At 35.9% G+C, this 20,615-nt stretch overlaps 1 protein-coding gene across 1 annotated transcript; it reads left to right on the top strand.

Annotated features, from left to right (window-relative positions):
- The first annotated feature begins 530 nt into the window (after window positions 1–530).
- LOC135689626 (folliculin-interacting protein 1) lies at window positions 531–20,440 on the top strand. Its single transcript, XM_065206921.2, has 25 exons — window positions 531–727; window positions 880–915; window positions 5,404–5,518; window positions 5,848–5,940; window positions 6,263–6,363; window positions 6,819–6,887; window positions 7,206–7,327; window positions 7,776–7,862; window positions 8,483–8,628; window positions 8,806–8,888; window positions 9,171–9,291; window positions 9,681–9,737; window positions 9,990–10,105; window positions 10,692–10,809; window positions 11,549–11,601; window positions 11,985–12,989; window positions 13,345–13,371; window positions 13,763–13,816; window positions 14,420–14,513; window positions 15,334–15,395; window positions 16,121–16,177; window positions 16,750–16,849; window positions 17,206–17,256; window positions 17,767–17,834; window positions 18,420–20,440. The coding sequence occupies exons 1-25, from the start codon at window positions 666–668 to the stop codon at window positions 18,496–18,498; spliced, it is 2,976 nt and encodes a 991-aa protein (XP_065062993.2). The 5' UTR covers window positions 531–665; the 3' UTR covers window positions 18,499–20,440.
- Window positions 20,441–20,615: the final 175 nt, after the last annotated feature.

Genomic DNA, 20,615 nt, shown 5'->3' with positions numbered 1-20,615 from the left:
AGAGGGGCTTATTCGAGAGGGGGGGCTTTTTTGCAAAAATGACTTTTAAGGTGGGGACTTATTCGAGGGGGGCTTATTTGAGTGTGGGGGCTTATTCGCGGATTTACGGTACGTAGGGTTACCGTAAATCCTCTAATAGACATACCCTAATAAGCCCCATAGGTGCTTAATCGATATTAAACGCAAAAATACACCATTTTGTTTACCGCTAGTAAAACTTTAAGCTTAGCTGATAACGAAAAAACTAAAATAAATGAGGCTTTCTCAGAATTTCTGTGTTGTCAGTGTTGAGTTTGGACGCCAAAAACTGGATTCTTTGTCTAAAGCAATATGCTTCGAAAGAACAGATTACCAATTTCTTCATTCCTTTTTCGGGCAACAGTAATGATTGTTAAGCCCCCTCTTATGAACCACCTCAAAAGCTACCATCTAAAGAAGCCCCCAGGAGCGAGGGCGTATTATATAACTTCATGAATCAGAACGGCAGAATGAATCAGTCACGGCTGTTGATTCAGCTGGTATCCCTGTGAATTACATCAAGACTATCACATGATTCGCGCTACTCAGGCGACCTTTCCAACTTGGAAATGTTTTGTTTTACATCACATGAACGTAAAGAATACCTGATCTGAACCATAGTTCATCAGATTATACCATGGTGCAAAATGTTTTCACGAATTTTCAACCTGCCAAAGAAAGAGGAGAAAAAGGAGCAGCATTGTGAATGGTATGTGTTGAAAATCAAATTTTACCGATGCTAGGCCAATAGCCAGAGATTTTTACTTGGGCAAATTTTCACCTTCTTGCTTGTCGGATTCCCACTATCAACTGTAGCAATAGCAAGATTATTCTTCTGATTCTTTTTGTGCTATTTTTTAGGCATGTAAACCTGGACGATTTTCAAGCCGCCCCAAGGTAAGAAGAATGATATCTCTTCATCGGCGCAACCCTCTTTCACACCCACAATTTTTGATTCTCAATTTCAGCAAAGCTGTCTTTTCGACTTCAATAAAACATAACAGAATAAATAGAACAATTTTAGCAACCTAAAGATTTTCAGTAGGATTTGGCCTCTAACAAGAGTATTTAGAAACTCGATTTGCTTCCTATTTTCGTGTTTTGTTTTCGATAATATGAATAGCATACAAGCAGTAATAAAACTCAGGTATTCCCCTTCTGTCCCCTTTCTCGATCAACTTTCTCAATTTGCCAAACATTGATGATGATCTTAACAAATCAAAATAGATTCAGTTTGAATTTTGCAATTGCATATCAAGCCAAAAATTTTTTGCGAAATTAGTGAAGTATTTGAAAAAATTATTAGAAATGATTTCAATCCAAAACAGAATATTCCAAATGGTCGCAGATATTCCAACACCCTTTTTATGGTGTAGGGTTAAAATTAGTACATGTTTGGTATTTATTCCCCATTTTGGACAAAATATATAGATGAAATTATGCAAGACAGTATTGTATAGGGTTTGTTTGAAATTCTTGTAACATTTTCTTCTAATCTTTGGGTTGTGCTAGAGCACACTTATTTGCTTTCTGCAATTTGATTTGGAAGTATTTTTAACATATTTTAGTTAAAGAAGGCCATATTTGAAGATGAAATAATTAATAATGCCATGTTTCAGGATGCACTGAGATAAGAAATTTATAAAAATGTATCTTGAAAACCACTCCAAAAAACAAATTATTTATTTTTCTTCATCATGCACACATCCGTTCAATTCTGCTTTGCCTATATGGGCTATGCATATCTTTTTTACTACTTTCTGTGTTGAGTGACTATCAGGAAATCTCAAGACTCATTTTGATGCAAATCTGCTTATAATTCCAATGAATGAAATTTAGGGTCATCAGAATATACAAGGAAACAATAGTTAGTCTCAGAGATAGAAGATTCAAGGTGCTTTTTGGTCTGAACAAGACAAATGGAAGAATAGCTTATTAAACCCCTTTCATTTTTCCATAACAGACTGAAATTTGTATTTTAAGATATAAAGTATTATCAACCATTTCCGGTATTGCAAAAGATATCAGTTCATTATTTTGGATAAAATGTTGCTCATTGCATATAATATTATCATTTTTCTACTGACAGCAGCCTCTCAAAATGCTAGTTGTTACTTGCAAATACAGTAGAATCCCGTTATAATGTACTCGGTTATTATGACTTTTGGATATAAAGTACTGGTGTGCTTGGTCCAGGCAAAAGGTGTGCTTGGTTTTAATCAATTTTTACTTACCCTGGTTACAAGGTACTTCGGATTTGATGTACTCAATATGCTGGTCTCCTAAAATACGTTATAATGGTATCAGGAATCCAACTTGGGCAATCTTAGCATCCTTTAACTTAATCACAATTTGAATTGGACCCTATCAAAAAAGATATCAAGACTTTAATGTTTTTCATTTTGTAACTTATTTCGTTATCTCAGGCAATCAGTACACTTAACATGATTTGTATTCTGAATGTCAAGAAAGTCCCAACAAAATTTTCTAGAAGGGAACAGAAACCTTCAATAAAAAAAAACCAATCAAAGAAGTATTGCTCTTTGGTTTATGACATCTCTACATATTTTGTCTAATTTGAGTTTATGATGATGGCCAGTTGATTATTCCAGCACAACACTTTCGCTATTTTTATTGACTTGTTTTGTTTCTGTCTCCAAATAAGGAACAGGCGTCTGTCCGATGAGAAGGAGCTTACCGAAAAATCTCACCGTATCCTAGCAACAGACCCATCGAATTCTGTGATGGCATGACCAGTTGCCTAATATTGTTGAAGGATTTGTCGTGTGACTTGATTGTGGCGGTCACATGAGAAACTTTTGTAGACAAGAATTGAACAATTGAACAATTGACTTTTTGTTTTCTTCGATCGTACTATCCCGAATAGTATTATCAAATAAACGTGCATGCCATCAGCAAAGCGACTGTCTTTAAATATTCAATTTCCCCAGGACATTGTAATTAATGTTCTGATTTCTCAGAATCAGTTTTAATAAAATCAAGTCAATGTCACATTGATCATAATGAGCCACGATGTAATTTCTCACAGAACCACCAAAACCGTTTTAAATGAAAGCTGGCTTTTATTAACCTCCATTTGTCGAAACATCATTGTAACTTAGAAGTCGTATGAAATAAGTCTTGGTTCCAACTGCTTCACCCTTCGACGTTGGCGGTACTGTGCTGTTTACTTTCTTAATATTCTTTTTCCCTTTGTAAAGTTATCATCTTGGTTTCTTCATATTCGCGAATCAGTTAAAATAGGTAGCACGTTTAGGAAGTTCACGCAAAGGTCACGAGGAGGCACTCGGTCTCGACGCGGTAACTCGTAATATGTTCAAACATGGCTGCTTTGCCCCCAAGCATAGCTAAGTTGCAATTTTAATGTGTAAGCCTTCGAATATATAGGAAAGGTTTAATGTAATTTTTAAGGCAACATTGCCTTCGAATTCTCTGTTCCAGACAAGCAGACCGTAAATAGAATTGTCTATAGGGCTGGATGCCGTATTGGCAGAGCTGTACAAGCTTCCGTGGTAAAGGACGACCGTTGTCGGATGACTGTGAAACTCAGAGTAATAACTAAGAACCGGCCTGTTCTATATATTTATAAAGATATGTTTATATATAACCTCCGAGAAACCATTTTCATAAGACGTTTCGTTTTCGCCTCATCATTGATTACCAATTAAGCGATTATGCACTATCATTTAAACATTTTATAGAATGAGCTTTTGAATGAAAAACCATACACAAATGTGTTTTTTGTATATATACTCATCATCTCAAGCAGAAAATGGGTGTTTAGCTGAATAACTGTGAGCCCACGCAACTAGGAAGCTAAGCAAAAAAGAATGGAAAGTAGGAACCCCTGCTTGCTATTATGCGAATGTGAATGTGGTTCGAAACATTGACCAATCAATGTCAGACCTTCTAGTAAGGTCTTAAAATCACGAGCCAGGTTTATGGTGATTTTTAACATAAGCTGTCATTTTGTCATCATTCATGTCTTTTGGAGGGACTTCTCTATGATGCCATTTTAATTCCCCGCAATCTCTTGAATATTTCCTGCTCAGCCTGGTGGTCAAAAAGTCATTGGCACGCTTCAAACTTCTCTTCTGGCCTCCGTACCCGTTGTTTCAAAGAACCCTATTAGTAACCACAGATAGAACGTGATATTTTATTCCCGACGATTAGGTGTCGTGGATCGCTTGAATTAGTCGCCCTTTGTTCGTTTAGTTCACAGAATTCAATGACTATAATATTCGCTCGTAATTATCCCTGCCGTATTCATGATTGATCTTTTGGTGAATCTTTTTGGGTTGTACCTTTGAGCATTTAGTTGACCAGTTTATCAGATATAAAGTCAGTAAGCTTTATTAGCTCGCTTTTATCGGAAAAATTTTGTGCTATTTAACTAGCATTTTGAAGTGGCCGAATTATTATCATTGCGAACAACGAATAACGATTGTTAGATTTTGTGTACTTTATTAATAAACCTATCCCTGGGTCTTCGCCGATGCGATATTTTATTCTTTTAACCTTAGGCAGTACTTCCCTGATATTTCTACCAAAGTTCTATCCCGATTTTGTACGTTTACTGAAGATATAAAAGATATGCAATCATGGGCATAGCGGAGATTAAACGTATAGGGGGGCTTAGTATGGGTCTTGCCCGAATATTGTTGCTTCAGTGGTATAAAATTGCCCGAATGGACCTGAAATTCGATAAGCTTTGGCTTGCTAGGGGGCTGCACCCCCCCCCCCCCCTTCAGCCCCTATGTCTCATACGCATATGTATGTAATATCCCCACACCTAGTTTTAGTCACACGGGTTTTATTTAGTCACACTATCGTTACTGACAGTTTTGAAAATTTCCTTTTCTCAATTTTTCTATTTTCAATCCGATCTTGTCTATTCAGTCGTAACCTGTCAGCTTCATGTGTAACTAGACTTTTTGAGTTTTGTTCCGACGTTGCGTCATTTGACTGCCTATATTAACTCCACGATGCTAGCCATTCATCTGCGTTAGTCTCGTGGGAAAAAAGTTCTGACACAAAATTAATTTAAGGGTCGGACCATCCTTGGTTTTGTGCTTCTTATGGCACCCTATTAAAGATTCATGGTAAAATGCTTTTGTCATCAACCTGTTTCAGTTTCAAATCCGAAACAGATTTCTTGGTCCTCAACCAGTACCTTGATGGTCCATGTTTCCTGGTCCATTTTCACCCTTGTTCTTTGATATCTTGATCGCCTTTCTAATGTTGTGTGCAGGAACCTCTGGTATACATAGAGCCAGGTTAAGCCTTATAAAATAATTTATAATGTACATTTATCCACGAATGGAATCATTCAATCCCCTAAGCAAATAATTATTGTCTTTCAAGGCTGCCAAAGATTGGAAGATCAAACATTCGAGTCCTTGTATTCAAGGACTGTGACAAGAAAGGGAAATCTTTGGTATTTGATTCAGATGCAGTCGCGGAGGTCAAGGAAGATGAGGTTTGTGGCTCCGTTTCATTTAACCTGGCAGTTTGTAATGAATTATTCCTATTGACACAATTTCTAAACCATCTGCTTACAGGCAGAGACTTTCTGTTTCTGGCTTGTTTAACTCATTAAATTATAGTCACAATTTTTTGTTGTCTTCGTTTGGACATTGTCAAGCATCAAATGGAAGCCTAGCTTAGAAAATCCTAGCTTCTAAGTGTCGTAGACCCAATCACAGGGGAACCAAGAAGAAGCAAACAGACAGTATGTTTTTGTAAATGAAGATGTTTTTGTAACAGCTTCCTTATCTGAATTGATTACAAAAATCTATTTTTCTGCAGGAGCTGTCGCCAAACGTAGCAAGAAATATACAAAACGCAAAGGACACACATCCACCATGTTCGTCATCTCGCACCTTGCCTTCAAGATTCAAGGTATTTATATTTATAGTGCAGTGTTTCTTCGAAAGTAAACCGCTATGATACTAATTTGCAAACTTTAAGAATATCCAATCGCTGTATTTGACACCGGGTTGACACCTGGCCAAACCTCCCTCAAAGCAAAAATGTGTGTGTGGTAAAAATACTCCTTTGACTGAAGACTTAAGGCCTGAACTTCACATACAATGTTGTGATAGAAACAATCGCTCACAGAAGAACTCGGGAAAATAGCTTTTTCTTTGCGGGTTGGAAAGTAAATGTACTGGCGCTTCTAATATATTGAAATTGGTGCAATGTACTGGCCCTTTTTCTTTAGTTTTTGAAGCCCAAATCGGACATCAAGATGCTTGGAGAGATGATATTTGGCTCTGTAACAATGGCATACCGAGGATCGCTGGTCAAAGTTCATCATATAAGGTAGATCTAATCTCTAGTAATATTCTTCTCAATCTAGACCCAGCCTTTAATTTTTCCTGGGGAATTTTAAGATCAGAATTCTGAGGGAATAAAGTATCAAATTATCAAATTTTAGCAGTAAAGGTTGCTTAGATTTTCCATTAAAATTTATAATTCAAAAAATTTGTATTGGAGATAGCTCAATTAAAATAAATTATTTATTTAGAAAATTTCGCTTATTATTGTGGTTTAAACTTCCAGAGTTCGCATCTGTAATTGACTATTGTGAATTTTGCTTGCATATCAATAGAATCACTAACAGTATTTTAAATGCATGGTGCTTCCAGAACCAATTCACAAGATCACACTTAGCCTTTGTTATCAAAATGCCTGTAGTTTACAAGATGTCTGTGTTTGGTAACTTCATCAAAATTTTGACATTTTGCAGCCTAAAGATACTCGATTTTTTTCCCTAGAACACCCCCACAGCTTCTACTGAGCAAGGTGTTCGCCGTTCGCTCCAGATCCTCAGCACAGGCTGTTTGGTAACTCTTAATTAAAATATCTTATCCTATGCTGTGTTTATTTTATGTATGTAGTAAATGATTATCAATCGTTATGTTATTGAACGAACTTTTGCAAGACTGCTCTCCTTTGTTACATTTTATTATATTTCAATGAAAGGGTAGACTCCCATTTTGCAAATCGTCCAAGTAGTCTCCTATAGGCTACCTTTTACCTAGGCAATAAGGTAAACAACTTTCCAAAAAATGAATGAATGAAATAAGCTCTGTTTTATTGCCCTGTTCTGGCAATTTTCGAAATTTTGTTTTGCGTCATCCTGTCTGTTTTTTATGCTCTAGCGATGGAAATCAGTCCGGTAGTTTCAATCAGTCAAATCCTATTATGAACCAAGGAAGAAGCATGTCGTCTGACTCAATTGCGATTCCTTCGATGAGCAATAGTCCAGATCGAGGGATTATAGGTACGTTGTTTTTTGTATTGCTTAACTCTTGGATTTCAAAAATTCCTTTAAGGCTTGGTTAAAGTTCATGAAGTAGGCTAGTTTATCCATACCATTGAATCCGTTGCCTAGATTTTCTCAGGGGATCGTAGGAAACCGGCAAGGAGGAATGGCTGCTATTTGTCGTTACCTGAAGTACTAGGTATTTGAGTTAAAAGGTGAGAGGACGGTCTTACGCTCTCAGATGATTAAAAATAAAAATGTGGAAAGGAACTATTATGAATTAGCTAAAAGAGTGCGCTTATAAATTAAATGGATAAAAATTGAAACATACTTTCTAAAGTAATCATTATTAAACATTTATAAGTAATGTTTGCCACCTATAGTGTTGACCTTGAATACTTGAGAACCATCTGTTAGTATTCCCATGTCGTTATCATGTTTACATCATACAATTTTCAACTTACAGGCTCAGTCACAATACCTCGTATGAGCACACCCTCGGTTTCAAGCAGATCCAATCTCAGCTTCACTTCCAATGCTAGCTTTGAAAGCAGTATGTATTTTTCATCTTCATAGTTATTCTTATCTACCTTACAATATACATGATTAGGCAATTGTTAGTCGAAATGGTTAAGGCAGGGATACAGATTTTCGATAAGATGATAGCCCAATGAGATTTTCGCTGATTGCTCGTAAAACTAAAGATTGAGTGGTCTTATTTACTCAACTTGTTTATAAAGGTGTGAGTTGATGTAAATTTGGTACAGTCTAAAAAAACACTCACATAGCCCGATGAGATTTTCGCTGATTGCTCGTGAAACTAAAGATTGAGTGGTCTTATTTACTCAACTTGTTTAAAAAGGTGTGAGTTAATGTAAATTTGGTACAGTCTAAAAAAACACTCAAATAGCCCGATGAGATTTTCGCTGATTGCTTGTGAAACTAAAGATTGAGTTGTCTTATTTATTCAGCGTAATGTTAAAGGTGTGAGTTGATGTAGAAGAGACTTCTACAAGTTGGTTTTTCTTCTGACAAACTCTTTAGAAGTTTTTTGGGCTTTTACAAATTTTCTGTTGTAGCTGAAGGCTACTAAGTTTGAAAGCCCAATCAGTTGTGGAATCCGATACAACTTTTAATTCCAATGCAACTAACGTTAAGCTTGCTTATTTTTAGGCCTAAATATTTCGGACAGCATTTCAAGTTTGCATTCACCAACGCCGTCACCGCGTTGTAGTTTGAACAGAAGATGGCAGAGGAGCCAGATGACTCGTCTTGAGAATTATCAGCACTCAAAACTGAAAATGGAGCATTCGGATGAGGCAAGTCAGGCATTTCTGTTTGGTTTCTGTCATTGCCTTCAACGTCGACCAAGACACCATGCTCTTACTTATTTAATAATACTTAAATATTGACAAAATAGGCTTTCCATGTTGTTTATGAATTTTTTGGCAATTAGTCTGAGGACTTGTATGTGAAACACATATCTTTTATTTTAGATGCAGACATATTATCGTCGACAACCGAAAATAGGTGTGGGAGTCATATTTAAACTATGGGAATCGAAAGAAGAAAAAAATAGGTATTTATCTCCTAAATGTTACTACTGTATTTTTGTTACAGTAATATCTTGTTACCAGTGTATCTATGGTTATAGACCCATGTTGTAATTGCGTTCATCAAAAATTGTGCATAAAACCCAAAACAGTTCAAATTTTGATAGCTTTGCTGCGAAACTTCTATTGAACAATGCAAAGCTTTTGAAAAGAATATTGCTTTGACTTTTTTGGTATATTGAAATTTTCTAATGACCAAACAATTTGGTGTGTATTTAGACTTATCCTAATTTGCCTTTCTCTTGTAGGATTTTTCAAAATTTTTTGTTCACACATTACTCGATATTTGAAGAGCATGTACAAAGACTGAGATCAGCTATTGAAAAGAGCTTGCATTCCAAGAAGAACTTTTTTGTATCGGTGATTGAGGTGCTGGTTGCTTCTGAATATTTGTTTTTTTCATATCCAGCTTATATATCCTTTTGTTTAATCATTTAAGAAGTCTCTCACTTAAAAAGCCATGATAGATCTGCACCACTTTATCAATCAATTGTTCTGTCATACCCAAAGACGTTTTCCTTTCCGTCTATAGCTACAGTAAATGTTTCTCGCGGATTTGGCAGCACAGATATATCACCTCCTTCTAATCTGGCCCCTATGGTTTCAGTGATATAATTGATTTTCTGTTATATGGTACCAATCGGGATCGTGATTCAACTAAATGTTGTACGGAGAGTCAGCTAATGCAAGGACCATCATGTTATGGTACCTCAAATTCAACGATAACTTAAAGTTAATCATAGCATTTTCTTTTCCAGGCTGTCGAAAATTTCAAACAAAACATCCTTAGTTTTTACTCCGCCCCACGACTATTGGTAAGTCGGCCTCCAACTGGGCTCCTGTGTATAATGTTGTTGTTGTTGTTGTTGTTGTTGTTAGATTACGTAATGCTAGAACCCAGAGCTTTTAGGACTTAGTGTCAGTTAGCATATATTCATGGCGTTGTTTTCAATATTCTCTCTGTTTTGTTATTGAATAAGTAGTCTTAGTTGTGTTTTACCTAAATAACTTCATAGTAAATATCTATTTCGGAGTTCGTCTTTTCTGAAATTTCATTCGATTTACAGGAGCCTGTTTGGTTAAACATGATGAATATCAGAGACAAGCAAGAGGAGATTGCTGAACGATTTATCACGACGTTAATGAAGGCAATGGACACCTTCGAGAAAAAGGAAGAGAGCTAGTAAGTACTCACTAGGACTCCACATAGAATATCGTTATTCCCATCTCCCTCAAGCTGCAGCTCGTTGTCGCTACTATCAGGGGTGATGCCATATTGATCTTCCTGTAAAAAATGACATTTTTGGGAGTCTTGTGTAAATTAGTTGTTATAGTCCTGTAGAAAATTGTTCAAGTTGTGCATTCTTTAGGGCCTGTCTACTTTAGCAGCTGATTGTGCCACTTAAGTGATAACTTTCTTAGAAAGGATTTTCAAACAGTGGTGTGCCTCAACTATTCATGTAGACATTCATTGCTGAATTTCGCCGGCTAAGCAATGGACCCATTTTCTGTTGATTGTTTCTTTATGGGTCACAAATTTCTCAAGATTTTTTCCCACATAATTTAAACTGAAGCAGCAAAGATAATCCCGCTCCTAATTTCTCCCATTGCTCTTGGGTTAAATCAAGAAATGCTTAATTCAATCCTGTTTCATCTTAGTATTTTAATGATTACGCAATTATGATCGAAATTTGTAGCTCAAACACACTGTCAGCTCTCTGCTTTGGCTGGCATTGCCTCTAAAACCAATGCATTATATTTTTCTTCAGCTTTTTGTCTTCTCTACTGACTGCGGTATTGTCACATCATTTGGCTTGGGTTCCCACCGTTATGCCTGGCGGATCTGCCCCGAACAGGGCCTATTTAGACAAACATGCGTCAATGACGGTTTGTTCATGTTATTGTTTGCTTAGGAAAGCTTTCATGACAAGAGCAATTAACAATGTTCTTTTGACAGCAGCACTTTAGTACTGGCTATCTCCTCTTTAAATTTTAAAATTTATTTTGCTGTAAAAGGAATGTTCTTAGAAGCTTGGGCTCAATATCTATTTTGCTACCATTTTTGGTGTCTCTATACAAGTTTCTACAAATTACTACAAAATTTTCTTGAAAAGATTGGTTTGGGGTGTTTACTACTCGTGCACCGCTTGTAGCCCATTTCTTTGATGTGCATGCATAATGGTTAGGCTTTTTTCGTCTTCTTTTACAATTTTCAGTTTCACACCAAAGCACCATGAGTATAAACAATTTGAGATAATACGATAAACAAACTTTAAAACTGGAGCAGCTGCTTACGTGAAAGTTCTATTACAATATTATCAGTAGATGAAATGGCAGCAATGGAAATGGCAAGCATATGGAGAGACATAAAGACAAAACGAACAAAACTGAAGATTCTTAAAGTCATATAAAAATACATAACACATGACAATCTCGATTGGTTGCGAATTTCTCGCAGTTGTTCGTAGGTGAAGATGTCACATTTTAGAGGGCTCGATTTTCATCAGAACATTTAAAGTTTTAGATTTCTCCTCATTAATTACGGAGTACAGTCTTTTATAACTGGAATATATGATTTTTCTTATTTCTTTAAAAACTCTTATCCAACTTTCATTGTATCTTTTAGCTGGATGTACTTGCAAGATGTCACCCATATAATCCCTTATGGGCACAACTAGGGTACGCTGTGTCTTTTTTACGTTGATTTTTCAAACTTTTTTTTGTCGCTGTCTGTTTTTAATTTCTGATTTTCAGAGAAAGGTAGCAGTTATTTTGTAAAACTACAAACGGAATCAATAAACTATATCAGAATATGTTAGTCAAAATGAAATTTTCATTACCTGTATTGAAGACCTGTCCGTGTTGGAAGTATTTTTCTTAACAAGAACGATGATCGTCTGTTAACAGAAAGTTGCTATCTATATAAAAGTGCCATTTTCATATTTCTGTACAGCATTTGCACGTTCGAAAGGACGAGCGATGCTTTGGGTATTCTTCATTCGTATGCAGTCTGAAATCTTGCAAACATGGAATGTTTTATTGATTAATTTTGTTCTTTGTAGGGATTTGTTTGGTACCGTTGGTTATCCTCCCAAAATTACGAAAACTGTGGTAGTTGGCAAGGACCCGACTTTGGTTCGACAAATACTTTATATACTAAGTTATTTCATTCGTTGCAGCGAAGTTAAAGAATATTCATTGAAAATATTAGAAAATTTTGATGACGATGACTTTTCGTTGAGGTGCTGTGATAAATTAAGCACATATACAGTTACACCAACTAACACTCCGGATAATAGTCAGTGGAAAGATAGTTTTCCATCGAAACAAAATCGAGAGTTGGTCAATGACAAGAAGGAGAGGGACAATACCGTCACTGAGAGTGAAAAACTGGCAGACGATCAAGAAGAAATTTGCAATTGCATGTGTTCTGTCCTCCAGAGTATTGACTATATAGGTGCAAAAGGACTGCGTAACTTTAAAAAGTTGTCCAGTGTCATAAAAACAGACAAGAGTAGGCACGTAGAATTTAAGAATGTCAAAAATTCGGTGCAGGAACATCGAGATAAGGATACGCTTCATAAAAACATTGAAGCAGATAGAGATTCAGGTCTAAACGACTATAATAATTACATTCAAAAACAGCCTTCTTTTATTTGTTATTGCTGTCCGGATAAACAACACACCAACAAGCAGGGCACAGTAGATGCTTTAGGACGACGCCTTCCTCGTCAAAATAGCGGTGGAAGTAGTGAAAATTGTTTACAGGATGATGAGCCTAAATCGTGTGTTTGCGGGGACATGGAATCGAGCGAATATGGATCCGAGACTAGGAGTAACCAATGTACATTGTCGAGGAACAGTTCTTGTATATCATGTTTTGATGCCTTCAGGAAATTCGAGATTCGATCTCAAGATTCCGATTATGCCAGCATTAATAATGAAGAGCAGTGGGGCAATGGCATCGAGTTGGATTTGCGAGAAATTGATGTTGCAGACGAGGAAATGCGAAAAGAGGACGACGATCATTTGTTATCAATGAACCTTTTAGAGCTGCAGATACCAGAGTGAGTACACATATGGCATTTGTATTTTGTTTTCCGGGTTTTCGTCTTTCGGTCATTTGTGCCTGTTATTAGTTTTCGATAAAGGAAGCCCTGTACTATTTGCATGTATATTCCGAATGATTTTAAATTATTTTCCTTTTTTTCTTTAAAAGGTCGAACTATCAAAGCTACACACTTGAGCTTCCAGCAAATTTTGCAAACTTTATCTACTAATAAATCATTGAATCAGCTCAGCTACCATTTGAGTTCAAGTTGCTTTTAAAAAACCTCGGCTTGTTGTGATGATTCATGTCAATCAGTTTGTAAAATGTTTTCTCTCTTCTTTAAACTTATCCTTAATTGTCTTACTTCGCAGATCAGAAATCGAGGCCCTTCCTCAGAGGTACTTTTTACTTTTCTGTAGCAAAACCTTTCATTCTAGTATTTGTGGTTTTCGCTGTTTCTTGTTAATCAATTTATATGACTCTGTCTTGGCTTCTACATTTACGACAGCAATTAATGTAGAAGATAGCTTGCTTCTGTTAAAGGTAAGCAGGATCCTCGTAATAAATGATTAGCCATTGAGGGATTTTTCTTCTCTTATGCATATTGAAAGTTACCGAGGTAAAAGTTGCTAGCAGAATTCTTGAAATAGATCATCAAAAAGCTGTCACATCTGATGCGACAGAGCCAATAGCATTTTAGCAGTTCTCCTACAGAAGACATGCTAATGATTTTTTTTAAAAATCTGTCTTCTAATCTTAGTTTAATAACTAACTAAATTCTCTTTGCAGAAATTTTGATCATAAAGTCGAGCTTCCTAACTTTGGAAGATCCTTGCTTGCTGGGTTTGTTCAATTGTGTTTTCATATTATCATTTGCTGATGTCTAGCGCTGACTATTGGTTTTTTTAACATTAGACAGTTTACTTTATTTATATAATTTATGTTTAAGATTTATCGTTATACTTTTTTAAAGATGAAAATCGACAATATGTTAATAGATTTCAACGCCTGAACATTAGTGGACCTTGCAATGAATTTGTATGCATCTGACTGCAATACATTTCAAATCAACACAGCGAATCATAACTTTGAGGAATATCTTTGAAAATTGAAAATATTCCAGTTTTTAGTCATCACTCCCTTTGTTTCGATTGTTTTTGACATAGGTTTTAAAGTTTTTTTCTTGTGCCTCAGGAAGGATGGACAATTTCCTGGACACTGGCCTAAACAAATTTATTTTACTTCCGATTTAGGATGTAGAAGCAGCCACTTGATTACGTTTTTGCCTCTACCTGGAATTTACAAATCGCTGTTTTTTTTGTTTTTTTGTTTCTTGACATAAAGCTATTCTTATATTTCGCCACAAAAATTATCATGCTCTCTGTGTTGCGTATATAAAGGATATTGAAAACAAGTTGATGAAAAAACTGTATTTTTGTTGGACAGATATTGCGACAAGTTTATCGGTGACTTTGCATTGCACGGTGTCAGGTCAATAGACATGAAGGCACTTGAGAAGGAACTACATATGTCTGTCAAAGTAAGAACTCTTTTGCTTAACTTACTGTTTAAGCTTCTTTTAAGCTTCTTGAACTTTCTTGAAATGCGCAATGCAGCTAAACAGCCCCAACCCTGCAGTGTTCCAGATAATTGATGATACTTGCCTGCGTCAAGGGTGGCTCTGGGATCTGAGCCCCCTGAAATCCCGAAAAGTAGCCAATTTTGTTTTGTATTTTAGCTTCTTTTCGTATTGTCTTCTGCAACATTTTCATTTTTCATAGCACTAAACCCTTACTTCTTCACCAATAACCCAGTATAGGCTGTAAGTGTTCTGTAATTTGTTGATGGTTTTCATTGATTTTATTGAATTGGAAAAGGATGGCTTTTATTGAAATATTTTGGGGCCCAAAAATAGCAGTTACATCTTACTGTGATGTTTTATAAAAAGGACGTCGTATGATTTTAAATTACTTGAGTCGAAAACCACTTGTTTGGAAGCAAATCGTAATTCCCGATTCTTTTTGTATATTCCAGCCAAACGCCTTCTATGTTGAAAGCACATTGCTTGGCTCTGTATTGCTTTCAGTATCTGACCCACAAAAGAAACAAACTTACATAACTTCTTTGTATCTTCTGACGTAGCTGTTACTATTATTTTCGCCATATTCGCATCATTGAATAATTCTAAAAATTTGAGACAAGCAGGTCTAAGAGTTTTTACACTTTTGGTTTGAATCAGAGGGAAAGATAAAACGTTTCTTCCCAAGCTGACTCCGTTTCTTGCTTTCCAATGACCAATGGCAAAATAGTACGAGGATATCTTGTAGCTTTTTGTAATGCAGCACTCGTCTTTCTTTTAGTATTCTGTGCTGGATGAAACAATTTCTGATGCAGCTTATATAGTTGCAGATATCGATAAAAGGTAATTATCAATCAAACAGCATTTATATTTCATTAATTCCTGGAAGATCTGTCGATTTTTTAGCATTATTGCGTATCTATTGCCCTAGTCCAAGATACCTCCAAAATAAGAACTGTGCAAGAACATGTCCAGCTTCTCATGACAACCGGAAGAAAAGCAACGTGTTTTGAGAATTTTCTCTCGTTTTAACCAAACAGAGCAGATTTATGAGCTTATAAACCGTGCTACTTAAAATGCTTTGCAAAGCTGCTATTTAATGGTTTTAGAAACATTTTCTAGTTCGAAGTTGTAGAAAAATCAATGCAGAAATACGAAAAACAAGAAAATCAAGGCCTCACAAAATGACGGTGGCATAGAGCCTCAGCAAATTTGATGGTTCTTACAAAATATATTTACTCATTCTTCGTCCATAAATTAAGCATACAGCCTACTAGACTACTAGACGTAAGCGTGGGATTCCGGTCCGCTTCTTGCTCAGGACATGGATTGAAAAACAAAAGCTTTGCATTATTCCACTATCATAAGCTAGGACTGTTTTCGATGATCCAAAACTTATGGTCAACCGCCCCTTTGGCAACATGCCACTATACTTTCTCGTACCTTTTGTAGCGAGTTGAAATTTAATTGGAATCTCTTCCTTTCTCTTATCTTTCATGTAATGTGATATTGCAAACTTTAATCTTTTGTTGAGCTTTTTGCTCTATTTGATACTAATTGTTTCATAGAACGTGTCAACTTGTCTCTATATCAAGAAACGAAGAGCTTTTCTCAGGATTAGGAAGGTGCGTTCTCATTCAGTTTTGTTCAGCCCTGGTCATGTCATTTGCTCACACTTATTCTCTGCATCTTTCCTCAAATCCTCTTCTCCTTTCATGCATTAATTTGTCATTTTTTGGAAAATCTCTATCATCGCTACAATATTAATCAAAATAAATTAAAAAATGTTTTTGCCTCAAAAAGATTATCTTTTTGGCCCCTTAACTAGGCATCGATAAAGAACAAAGAAAATTACAAAAATATATAGTCATTTTATTAAGAGGTCAAATTTGTGAATGTTTTTTTCATGTAAGTTTTTAACAAATGCTAAACCTTTTTACGTATATGTGTGTGGCCTCTGAGTAGATCCTTGTTAGGTGATTCGGTTGTGTATATTTTAAGAAAGACTTAGATTTGATCTATATACGGAATTATAATCAAGGATGGTATATTTCAATTGAAACATTAAGACTAACAAAGGGACCCATCGTCTGGTTCCTTTTTTTTTGCATTGCTACATTTAATAATTCCATGTCGCTTTGACCATGTAACTTTTTCGTAGTGAGTTGATGTTAAATAAAGTGTTTTCTAATTGTAGTGAAAAAATAACTAAGACAGATCTCTTTGGTTCATCAATCGTCTCCGAGCTCTTGGAATCACTCAAAGGACTTTGGCATCTAAATATTCCATTTCAGTTTGTGAGTTCAAATATTATTTCTCGTTTTATTGAACAAATTATTTCTGACCAATTCTGACCAGTTTCTTTCGGATTTGGCGCTAAAATGAAATCTAAAGTGTTGATTGGACAGTGTCGAACAATGCATGTGTTGTATTTGACCAATGGTTGTCGGCGATACCGTTAAAGACGCAGCACTATCGCGCTATTACGGCTGTGAAGAGTAATCAGTGTCATTTAGACATAGCCTTGGTGCATTAACTTAGAATTATTTCGGCCTTAGGTTGGCGCTAAATGACTTGATGTCGTTTTGTCATAAATATTTATTACCAGAAGTTTCATGTTTATTCTGTTTTGAAAATTTATCTGTTCTTGCAGTGTCTGATGCATTTAGAAGATCGTTTAAAAGACATCTATAACACAAGCAAGGTATTATTTTAATCAATAAATTTACATTATTACCCTTCTTTTCCCCTTGCCCCTTTTGGCCCTCGTGTTGCCTATTGCCCCCATTTTACCTACGTTTCCTTCCTTGTCTCCGTTGCCATCCTTTCTTAAGGCCAGGCCTCCAAGCCCCAAAGATTGGTTTTTCCTATATTTCTCATGAAATGTTGAATTTATAAAGACCATTTTTGTCTATTGAACCAATCCCTCTTCCTAATTTTTCTTGTTTTAGGCTCATGCCTCCTACTGTCCCACTTTGCCTACTTTCCCAACATTTTCCTACTTTTGCCTTACTTGCTCATTTTACTTCCCTTAGCGATGTTATCTCTCCATTGCCCCCATCTTGCTTTCTTGTTTGTCACTTTTTGCTTCTTCTTGCCCCCTTGCTTATGCCGCGAAGTATTGAATACCAGTGAGTAATATTTTTTCATTCCTCATTCTAATAATATATTCATGAATATCATTGAGTTTTCATGTATTTTTTGCGCAAAACAGGTGCTAGCCGAGTTTGCCAGAACTAAACCCGATGCTACAACAAAAGAAATGATAAAAAGGAAAATGAGGTATGTCCAACCCTTTCCTGTAGTTCTTGTCATAAAATGCATTTTTGATCGCGTCTTGTTTGATAGGTTACGTGTGCTTTGTCACCTTTTAATCCTGTCATTCTCTTTTCCAACGACTTCTAAGTAACCTTCATCGAAATTTCTAAGTATATTTTTCAATAATACTAATTATTTATTGAGTTTAGTAATATCTGTACAGGATGGATCATCATAGTTATACCACCAATGTATATTCTTGGTGTCGCAAACTGCCATACTGGCATAGCAATAGCAAAAATTATGAAAATAAATGCTCTTGAATTACTGCGTGCGAAGAGTCTGGTTTGTCACTCGGGGCCATGCTCGTCCAAAGTACGGTGTTTCTGTTGTTTAAACATAGCATTTAAGGATAACGGCCAAGATACTGAGCACTTTGGCAGTATGTTTATTTTTGTCTGTCTGAGAATGTCTATTTTGGCAGTACCATGACTCTCTCTGTGAGTATGACTAAACCTCGTGAACCACAAGTTTTATTAGAGCAGGAACTCTATAATCAATTGTGTAAGTCTTTATCAACCTCTAAAATGTTTGTTTTGTTTTCTACAGGCTTACAGACAGTGACTTGGAGCTAGTTTTGGCAGCAGGCAGCACACATTGCCAGTATTTACAACAAAGCATCAACTAGCTCAATGACTGCACTTCGAATCAGCTCATTGGTAGAGCGAATCATTCGATGTAAAAAAAATCGTTTCGCAGGTGGAAAGAAAGACGCAGAAAAGTCTGTGTAGAGACTTGCTCCAAAGATTGTGTTTTTGAAAGCAAAGTTCTATTGGTTTCAAGTTCATGCAAAATGACACGAATTTCCTAATTATATGAAGTAAATTTGTATCTATTTGTATTTTAAATCTAGTGTTGACTTTTCATGGCCTGTAGATGTTAAGGGATTTATCTTAGGCCTAGATTGTTGGGAGGACTTCAAAACTCCTTCTACATCAAAACCCAGCTTGTTTCCATGTAAGGTTCCTTATAAAAAGAAACGAAGGAAAATTATGTGCAGTAAATTAAGAGAACTTTCTAAGGCCTCACTTTATAAACATTTTGCTTTTTTACAAGCTATTTAAAAAACTATAAAATGTGTTTTGTCCATCCTGTATTTAGTTAGATATAATTATTGGAATCCTCTATTTAGGGTGTAAATTACGTCAAGACAAGTTTACTTGATGTCGAACATTTTGAATGCTTGCCAAAAATAATTGAAACTTTGTGATGCTCCGTTGAATTATTGACGAAACAAGGATTTTACCTCTTCCTAGAAGAACCAACGCTATCATTAAGTTTTTCTCTACCTCTTACTACCCAACGATGCTTATTGAAGTATTTTCACCGTTATCTGCAGAATATCATGATATAGCAGCGTGTAAGAAGGGGGTGTGGGTTGTCAAATTTTTTTTGGATGTGTTCCAATAATCTTGGCAAAGATCATAAGCTGGCTAAAAGGTGCAGCAGGTTTATGCACCAGAATAAATTTAATTCGTAGTCATAATCATACAGTATTTGTTGTTGGCGGATCCAGGTTGGTCTTTAGGAGTAATTTATGATAACATAGATTTATAACCGTTAATTGTTTTTTTCTTGAAACCGAAATTATTTAACTGCTTTGTTAACATGTTAAAGGGATTATTGCTTGGGGATGGGTAATTGAAAGAGCTTAAGTTAGATGCCTTCTTGAGTGACCTCTCTTAGTGAAGCTAGAAGCACATGGTTACTGATGAACAGCGGTTCTTCCCCTTTCAAATAAAGAAGACCCTTTTTAGAGAAATCTAATCTTCATATTTTGCCGTAGCACATGCTGACCAGGGTTGCAAATTATAATTAAGCTTAATTTTCTAAATCTATCCTATTCAGGTTTTTACTAGAGTCTGAATTCTGCCACTTTCCCTCATACCGGGGTTTTTTATTCACCAGATCATCCTTGTTTTGAACTCCCGGATCACCCTGTCCAAGGCAGGACAAATAGTTGTTCTAGGCATTAGCATTGTATACAATACCGTAAGAAGTCAACGCTACCGCTGTTTTTGGTAAACATCAATTTGTGCTATTTTTCCAATAAAGGTAATCGCTTATTTCTGCTGTACAATCTTAGAGCTTATTTTCATTGGAAAGGGGACACCCAAAGATTATCCCCTTCCCACATCCCAAGTTATCTATTCGTGTTCATTCCTATCTTGTTATATTTTTCTTATTATATACCTGTTACTTCTTTTATCTCTTCATCTGACCGTTTTTTCATCGTAAACCCCGCCTTCAGCTTCTATCCCTTGTCAGTCAGTTTCTGTGGTTGTTTGAGCTTTGGGTGTCTCCTATACATTATATATCATTGCTTACTCACATCTATGTGGAATTTAAATTATTATTATTATTATCATATATTTGAATGTGTTTTGAGTACCAGCAAGCATTTTAAATAGTTTTTTTAATTAACTGTGTTATAACAAGAACGTCAATTATATTTTGTTATTTTCTGCTCACGTCGAGTATTTCAGGTACACGATTTCACAAATCGCTTTGTTCATGTAACTATTAGCTTTGGCTGTCAAAACAATTATGAAATACCCTGATTTCTGGAATTCCCGATTTTTCTTGGACCCTTTACAGTCATAAGAAGTGGGGTTCATTTGTACTGAGGAAAAATAATGCGAAGAATTCATACATAAGTAAGTGTGGTTTAAATGTTGGTTGAGTACATTTGTCACGGATGATAAAGTCGGGGAGAACAGGGTTATAACCCCGTTATAGCTTGCC

This window comes from Rhopilema esculentum, chromosome 5 (genome assembly GCF_057945365.1).
Source record: "Rhopilema esculentum isolate cy_ngs chromosome 5, ASM5794536v1, whole genome shotgun sequence".
Lineage (NCBI taxonomy): Eukaryota > Metazoa > Cnidaria > Scyphozoa > Rhizostomeae > Rhizostomatidae > Rhopilema > Rhopilema esculentum.
Note: the sequence above shows the minus strand (reverse complement) of the source record. Positions and strands in the feature narration are given on the sequence as shown.

Coding starts and splice junctions, on each gene's coding strand:
- LOC135689626 (XM_065206921.2), top strand. CDS start 666: ATGTTTTCACGAATTTTCAACCTGCCAAAGAAAGAGGAGAAAAAGGAG. Junction 8,629..8,805: donor AAATGGAGCATTCGGATGAG/GCAAGTCAGGCA, acceptor CTTTTATTTTAG/ATGCAGACATATTATCGTCG. Junction 13,817..14,419: donor GGAAGATCCTTGCTTGCTGG/GTTTGTTCAATT, acceptor TTTGTTGGACAG/ATATTGCGACAAGTTTATCG.